Source organism: Acartia tonsa, chromosome 5 (genome assembly GCF_053477335.1).
Source record: "Acartia tonsa isolate MP-2025a chromosome 5, ASM5347733v1, whole genome shotgun sequence".
Lineage (NCBI taxonomy): Eukaryota > Metazoa > Arthropoda > Copepoda > Calanoida > Acartiidae > Acartia > Acartia tonsa.
The window spans coordinates 14,155,548-14,164,455 of NC_137264.1; the positions used below are offsets into that span (position 1 = coordinate 14,155,548).

Below are 8,908 nucleotides of genomic sequence, written 5' to 3' on the forward strand. Positions count from 1 at the left end.
AAAAATCTTATTTGGTGTGTAGAGTGTAAAAAAACACTCATCATTAAGTATCGAATTATAATTTTTTAGCAAGGATGTTACAGGGCAGGTGTTCAGTGGTCATGAAAAATAGTAAGAAAAAAAAGGAAACGAGATACATTTGAAAATCACGAAACCTTCAAAACAAACCTTTAAAATGTATATATATTTTTTTAGCAAGACTGACAGACCGTCGGACAAAATAAGTTGTATACTAGTAAATTCATAAAAAAAGTGAAGATATTATTATTCCAAAATGTTATAGGAATCCTCCAAAGCGCAGCAACTCTATAATTTTATTGTTTAGGTTGTTACGGCAGTTGGGAGATAGTGTTGTTTGTAGCTGTGGTAATAGTATCAGGTATATTTATAATTTCTCATTTATTATATTTTCTTGATAATTTTATTTTCTATTCATTCTTTTAATGCTTTCTCATTTGTCATTTACACCTTTGGGACCTCCAAATATTTTGCCAGTCCCCGATGATGAAAGAACGTGTCCTAACTTTTGTGATTTTGTTTTAACCCATTCATGGCGAGCTCCAAAAAATCAAAGTTTAGATTCACCGGGCTTCAACAAAATAGATTTCAATAATTACTCAGTAGAATTCAAAAAGTAAGGTGTCAATTTAAAGATCTTACTATTTTTGTTAATAATGGCAATTTTCTTCTTTTTTTTTGTTGCGTTTTAGAACCTTAAAACCAACTAAATTATTTTCTTTAGCTTTATTCAGTTATTGGATTTTTATCTGTAATAGTAGTAGGATGTATGTGTGTCTGTTTTAATGGAATTGTGTTTTTATTTTTTTCGTCAAATTTTCTAAAGAAAATATTTATTAAAATCATGAAACAATTAGATTTTCAGTATGGCTTTAAAACCTATTAATATCTGCTGGATTTAAACCGGGTCTCAGCCATACTGAAAATTAATGTATAGCATTTTATTCCAGAAAATTTGTTATTGTAATATCCGCGGAAAGCTGTCTATAATACGATGCTTTAAATAACTATTACTGTCGTTTTATGGAGACATTTTTTTCATTTTTGTTGTGTAGCTTTTCTATCTTTTTTAATATACATTAACCATTGTTATCTATTTAGGCTGGTAAGATTTCCAATGTTAATGGAGAAATTGGACTGAAAATTGGACTTCAATTCAAAAGAAAAAAAGGAAGAACTTTTTATTGGATTGTTACTTAATGGTTGTGTCATAGCTTCCGCATAATGTCGTATATCTGCCAGGGACCTTATGGGATAGGACAATGGACGTTAAAATTATATTCATACCGAATGATGATAACAAAATCTGCCCTTCTTCCCATTACAGAATAAAGTTAGTAGTTGAAAAGTTTGGCCAATAATGAAAGTTTAATAAAAAGGGAGGGGGGTTCAATGCAACCATCTCGTAATCAATGAGTAAATGGCACTTAGAATTCGAATTTCTATCTAAAATTTTGCATGAGTAATCCTTGGTAGGTCTATTTTCCCTAAATTGAACAAAAAATTGGAAAAGTAACGGCTCGCGGCTCAGCCGTTTTTGGCCTATTTTCAGTGCAAATTCATCATTCAAATTACGTAGGAATAAACTTTTTAAAACATAGTTTTGGTTTAATTCATGTAAAATGATAGCAATAACCATTTTTTTAAGTTCTAGTACCAACAGCTACCGGCTAGAACCGTTTGATAACGCTTTGGAGCGGCAAATAGTATTTTGTGGAGATAGGTTTCGTGAGTAATTTGCCCTGAAGATAGTCAAAAAATGACAAAACGGCTGAGCCGTTAGCCGTTACTTTTCCAAATTTTGGTTGATTTAGGGAAAATAGACCTACCAAGGATTACTCGTGCAAAATTTCAGATAGAAATTCGAATTCTAAGTGCCATATACTCATTGATTACGAGATGGTTGCATTAAAAAAAACCTTTAATAAAACTTTGAGTACCAGTGTAATTTATAGTCCAACGTTCTATCCCTTCATGCAATTTATAGTCCAACGTTCTATCCCTTCATGCAATCATCGGCAATTGTTTCATATTAGCAAAGTACACAATAGCAAGTGCATTATAAAGAATGCCAAATAATAAGAGAAAAGGGGAAGGGACATTTTTGCTGTTGTAATAATATGCGGTTATGACGATTTGATAATGTGATACAATTTAAGGAAGTTATGTCACACCTAATTTAAAAATGCTCATTTGTTACTTAAAATAATTTCAAGTATGGCTTTGAAACCGATTAATATCCGCTGGATTAGAACCGGTTTTAATCCATAGTGAAAAATCATGTATTGCATCGACAAATTCCCACGAATATTAAAATAAAAATCATAAAAACAGTACAATTTTTTTGGTCCTGGCCTTCGGCCCTTCGTGGCCAACAAAATTGAATTATTCTTTTTATTCATTTTACTATCCATGGAAAGCTGTCTATAATACGATGTGTTAAATAACTACCTATTCTTGCCATATATATATACTAGAGTTGGCTCAATATAACTATATCGCTATTGGCTAGTTTTCTATAAGTACATATCTATTTATCTATTTCTCAATAAATCAATTTTTCTCCCCCGCCATTACTATCAAAAAGAAAGAAGTAAATATTTATTAATTTAAATTATTTTAAAAAGATTTTTTCAATTATATTTTTTTCACATTACCATCACCAAAGGGTTAATATGATTAAATTTTTTGTTTTAATATTTTAACACAAAGGAAGTGTCGCCACAATCGAATTCTTTTAAAATAGAGTTTTCTTAGATTTACTCTATTATGAACGTATATTTTTTATTTATGAAATAAGGATTAAATACTTCAATGTAATTCAAATATCTACATGAAGTGAAAAACTTAATTCATTCCATAAACAAATAGAATAAAGGTCTTATCGCTTTGGTCAATGAGAGTTTATTATGGATTATTGGAGCACTATGAGTTTTAAGCACTTTACCATTGGAAGACTCGAGCTCATTTATAGACGTTTATTTCCTATATAGATCTGTCATGGATCTTGATGCAATAAAGCAGGCCATTTTGTAAATGTTAAAAATTGGAAGATTTCATTAAATAAAAGTAATCGCAAATATACTTAGTAAATAGTTGTAAATTGTAAACTTCATAATAAAACAATGATATTTATCATGGGCGTCCAAGAATTTTGGGGGTCACCCACAAATTCATTTTGGGGGGGGGGGGGTAAAGCCCTTTACCCTTTACCCCCCCCCCCCCTTGAACGTCTTTGATATTTATATCCATAAGTAGCGAAGCATCAATTTGTAAATAATACTTTTAGTAATAATTTACTCGTAAAGCAATTTTAGTATATAATAAAATTGATAAGCTTAGGACATTCTTTAAGTAAGTAAGATGAAGGGAGTTGAAATTGGACTGTAAATTATACAGGTCTCTAAAGTTTTATAAACACTCATTTGCTCAAAAACTATGGGTATTTTAATTTATCAATTACATAAATTTAACATCCATTGTCTTATCCCTTAAGAGCCCAGCCTATCACAGACTTACGTTTATAAATCTGTTATAGAGTATTTAGTTGAGTTATATAATAAAAAAAAACTTCAGGCAATACCTTTAATCAAAACTTAAATTGAGTGGGAGGGGGGGGGGGTAATTCTAACCATCTGTGTAACGAAATTGGACACAAAATTCTCCCCGCTTATATTTAAACTAGCGGCTGTGTCCTAGCATCTAGGAACTCTATATCAAAGGGATAAGCAGAAAAATAGCCTAAAACCATACCCAGACAAAAATAAAATAGCCTAAATCCATTTCTGGACCTATAAGAAGCTTTACTGTAATAGAGAACCATATCGGTTCAGTGGTTAGCAAGATTCTTCGCTACAGACTTTATATATTTAGATATATTTTTAGACAATTTATAGCATTTAGTCGAATCTAGAGTTCCAAATAACATATAAAGTATAAATATGAAATAATATTTTGTAAGATTGTAAATAATAATTTGTTAATATTGTTATTAGATAACTATGAATTTAACTATTCTTGTAAGCTATGTTTATTAAATAAATAAATATTAAAATAATTTTCATTTTTATTCTATAGATATATTGAGGATAAGACAATGTACGATAAATGGAGTTACATCCTCAATTACGACGAACAAAATGATCCCATCAGTAGATTAAGTTTATTTGTGAAAAAGTTATGATTTGTACCAAGCATTCAAGATTTAATAGAATTACGCAAAGATTTCAAGCCAACGAATGAGAAATCCTGTTTATAAAACTTTGGTTACCAGTGTAATTTACAGTCCGATGTCCCCTCCCTATCCATAAGAAGCTTCAATGTAAGAGTTCCTTATCGATACGGCGGTTCACAAGATCTTTTAGTACAGAAATCAATCTATTACTTCAGTTTATACTTTGATATTTTTAGGGATCTTAAGAGACAAGACATTAGACAATAAATTCAGTTACATCCCCAATTACAACAATTTTACCCTTTCAGTAGATAAAACTATTGGTTCATAGGGTAAGACACTGCTAGTTTGAACGGACCAATAAGATAACGAAGGTGTTTTTTTGGTTATATTTGTGATTTACAATCCAATGTTCCTTCCATCCCTATCCAATTGGCATAAAAAAAAAACTTTACTGAAAAAAGAGTTCATTTATGTAGTTACAGCTAATAACGAGATCTTTTGGTACAGACAATGAAGCTAAATTGCCTTAGTATTTTGGTGTATACCAGGGATTTAAAGGGATAAGACAGTGGTACAGGTACCCAAAGGTTTATTATAATATTATCTTATTCGTTGGTTCAAAAACTTTGGGTACTTTTATTGGATTTTAATTGGTTGGTTCCAAACTAACAGTGTCAAAACTATTTAACCAATAAATTAAATCTACAGAGAGGGGTAAATCTGTACACTTTCTACCTAATATTATGGCCGGATTGTTCCCCAATGATGGAACACAAAATCACTCCTTTATAGATTACATATAGTGATTGAAACATTTGAATACTCAACTTAATGAATGAATCAATCAAAGCTTACTAAAGTCCCTAATTTTTTTAAGCTAACGAAGAAGAAAACGGTATTATTAAACTTTGAGGACTAGTGTTATAAAAAAAAACCATTGTACAATCTCTCTCTCTCTCTCTCTCTACTGTTCTAACAACCAATTAAGAACAACATGATTTTGTTTAAAATTTATTTAGTTTCTAGTTTATTTCTGCATATACTATTTTTACAAAAACTTCAAAGTTCAAGCCACAAAAAAATATTCCAACTAAAATTAATCAAAATTACGTCAATAAATTAAGAAAAAAAAGTTTTTGGTAAATTTTTTAATTAAATTTTTGGTGGATTTTTAGATTACAATATGAATAAATAATATTTTATTTTGATATTATTATGATAATAGCTACACTAACTTACATTACATTAATTAGATTTTTACAATATTTTTTAGTATAAAATAAAAATAAAAAAATGCATCGCACACGCTTACAATAGCTTTCAAAGAAAAGATATGAAACTGATAGAAAATTTTGTTTGGTTCCTGGCAATATTAAAACTGATAAAAATTTAATAGTTGTATTTTTGTCAAAGAATGTATTTTTGACAGTATTTCAATATATTGTAAATTTATTGAATTTTTGTAGTTTAAAAAAATATCTTATTGTTAACTTTTTGCCAGTTGTTAATTTGCCAGTTGAAACCAAAGAAAAATGACAGATTAAGAAAGTTTAAAAGCAAAGTTTTTGTTTGAAATAGAGGAGTGTTTTTTTCCATTTCTCCTTGCCTCTCTCTCTCTAAAAATGCATCTCAAAATTACTTTTCACACTTTATATAAAAGTTGATCTTTAAAACTTGATAAAAAATTCATCTTTCTTTTCCCTCTTAAAGGTTAGAAAAATAAATTTATCATTTTCTAGAGATAGCAGGAAAAGTTAGAGAGAGAAAGAACTTGATTTTGTGCCAAAAAAAGATTTAAGGAAAATCACAAAATATAAAACCTTGCAAAATTTATGTCAATAAGTCACCAGAAATTTAAGAAGAATTTTGAGTATTTTTAACATGGTAACTATTAACTGAAATAATGATAGATAGAAAGATAGAAAAAAGGTAGATAGATAATAGCTTACAATAGCTTGATGTCTAGCTGGCTTGTGGGTAGCTAGATAGCTAAGATAGCTTGGTAAAGAATTAACTGACTAGAAACTCTCATCCAAAAAAAAATAACAAAAAGTTGTTTTTTTGTAAATCTGTACAGTTTGAACTGCCTATACAATCCGCAATTTTGCACTTTGCATAACAATTTGTACACCAAAACTTTAATAAACAGTACAAATAATGAAATTAATTAAAGTTTACCTAAAAAATCAAAATTTAGTATGATTTCTTAACCAATAACAAAGCAGTCTTTATTGTTGATTAATAAAAATAAAGTATAAAACTTTCTAGCTTTGTAATTGGATAATTTTAAACTAATAAGAATTGAGTATTCTTAAAAAGGATATTTCTATTTGACTTTTATAAAATGTACTTTTTATTATGTGAAGATGAACAAATTGTACATAAATTGCAATACAATATTAACACATAGAATAATTGTTAATATACATTAAATCAAATTAAACTAAAAAAAAGAAGTAGATATGTATATAATATGTTTCTTTTTATATACTACAAGAATTATATCACATTTTAGTGTAGATAGGAAAAAAGGGTTACAACCAATAATCAAACTCCCCAAAAAAGCTGTTCACTTTTTTGGGCAATTATTGAAGTAACAGAGAAAAAAAAATAAAAAAAATTCTGTACATTTGGCACAATTAGAAGAATAATTCTTCATTTTTAAATTGTTTATAAAGATTATTAATTGCAGAAAAAATTTATTAAAAAGATGTTTTAGTGCAAAAATTTTGATGAAAAAATACAATTAATAATCTTTACTAGAAAACCAGAATACTGTTTCAGTTCTGTTGAATAAGGAAAAATCCTCCAAAATTTAAAAATGGCGGATTTTTGCTTTGTTTAGATGGATAAATCCTCCCATTCCTCAGTCTGGCGGGTAGAAACTCGAATTCTGAAAAAAAAAAATTCTACTTTTGAATTCAGTATATAAGTTTATTATCAGGGAATTAAGGGATAAGACGATACGAGTACCCATATTTTGACCATCAAATAAGATAATGCGGTCATAAAACTTTGGGTACCAGTGTTATTTACAGTCCAATGTCTCCTCCCTCTCTGTTTATTTAGTATGCCTAAATCCCTCAAAAAATCTTATTATTAGAATATAAAAATAACAGGATAAGTGTTTGTGTGTGAAGAGAATGATCTCGATAACAGCTGAACTGATATGATTCTCATTTACAGTGCAGCTTTTAATAGGTCAAGCGAAGGTTTAAACCTATTTTTGTAGGGGTAGGTTCTTCCCTAGCCACTTTTACCTTATATTAATGATGTTATTAATTTTTTGATAAGTTTCAAGGGGGAGGGGATTCTCATAGATATATCTATCTATCTAATTACATATCTATCTATCTTAGCTCGTCGTCGGGAAGGTGATATGTTCGAATCTTGGTCCGACACCGCGTCATAACTAAAGACGTTAAAAATGGTTCCTACTGCTGCTATGTCAGGTGCGCGACATAAATAATTAGAGTAGGGGGAATGCCTTGGCCCAAAACAGGCGCAACTCACTACCATGCACAGTTAGGACTTCTCAGACAAAGGTCGTGCAATCAAAGGGTTGGTTGTCTGATGGGCAAATGGACGCTTTACACCGCAATCATAGGGTTTAGGGCTGACAACTCTATCCCATATTCATAAAAAAGCAACATTGTTACAGAAACACTGACAAATTGTCAGCGGCCTATGCTCCCCCTGTGGAGTTAAAAGGGCTTGTTACTGTTTTTTTTTACTTTCTTAGTATACCTAATATTGATGATGTTATTAATTTTGTGGTGAGTTTCTGGGGTGAGGGGATTCTCCTCAAGGTTGAGGAGCTCCAGGGAGCAACAGGACACGATCTCGTCACCATCAATATCTAAAATAGATAAACTTCATAATCTATTCTACCTATATCTTTCTATTTACTGTCTTTCAATTTTTCTTGGCTTCTTTATTTCTTTCTCATTATATTCTATCCTAACTATCTATCTATCTAGCTGCTATATTGTAAGAGTTGGTAGCTTTATCTATCTAGTTATATGTCTATTTTATTTTATATCTCACTATCTAGCTATCTATTCATATACTTCTATAACTGCTTTATAGTTTTAACTGGTATTATTAGTGACAGCTGTATCTTTATCTATATACCTATCTAAAACTACCTATCTATCTATCTAACTCTCTTTTTTATATCTTCCTATCTATATATCTATCTATTTCTCTACCTGCTATATATGTAGTTAGAGCTAGCATTGATGTTGGTTACTGGTGTAACTTTGTCTACTTATTTTCTATTCTACCCCAACTATCTATCTATCTATCTATCTATCACAACCTCTCTATCTATCTATCTATCACAACCTCTCTATCTATCTATCTGTATACCTGCAATATAGTTTGAGCTGGCATTGATATTGGTGACAGCTGGCAGCTGTAACAGGACAGGGGGTAGGGTCACAAAGGAATTGGAGGAAATATCAATCTATTACAAGTGGGATACTTTATTCAGTTGTGCATTAAAAATAATAGTATGTTATTTTACAGTTAGAATGTTAATAAAATAGTAATGGCCATAGAAATTTGAAAGAGGCTTGCAATAAAAACAGTTAAAAGAAGTAGGGGGAGACATTTAATTGTAAATAACAATAGTACCCAAAGTTTTATAACTGGGTTATCGTATTTGTGTGCTCTAAAACTTTGATTTTTTAACCTTCCATCGTTATTTTT

At 29.9% G+C, this 8,908-nt stretch overlaps 1 protein-coding gene and 1 long non-coding RNA gene across 6 annotated transcripts in view; one reads left to right on the plus strand and one right to left on the minus strand.

The window, feature by feature from the left end:
* The window catches only part of SCAP (SREBP cleavage activating protein), a 58,746-nt gene extending 56,406 nt beyond the window's left edge, over nucleotides 1–2,340 (plus strand). For 2 of the 5 annotated variants that reach the window (XM_080160384.1, XM_080160385.1), the window contains 2 exons: nucleotides 326–379; nucleotides 1,120–2,340. In XM_080160384.1, the coding sequence (XP_080016510.1) occupies nucleotides 326–379; nucleotides 1,120–1,159 (94 nt within the window). In that variant the 3' untranslated portion in view covers nucleotides 1,160–2,340. The remainder of the gene's footprint in view (nucleotides 1–325; nucleotides 380–1,119) is intronic. The other 3 variants (XR_013879533.1, XR_013879534.1, XR_013879535.1) reach the window with 3 other exon arrangements.
* Nucleotides 2,341–5,193: 2,853 nt separating this feature from the next.
* LOC145318801 (uncharacterized) lies at nucleotides 5,194–8,880 on the minus strand. Its single transcript, XR_013879536.1, has 3 exons — nucleotides 8,567–8,880; nucleotides 7,943–8,054; nucleotides 5,194–7,088 (listed from the first exon to the last, which is right to left on the minus strand). It is a non-coding gene; the product is annotated as an uncharacterized LOC145318801 (long non-coding RNA).
* Between the last annotated feature and the right edge of the window lie 28 nt (nucleotides 8,881–8,908).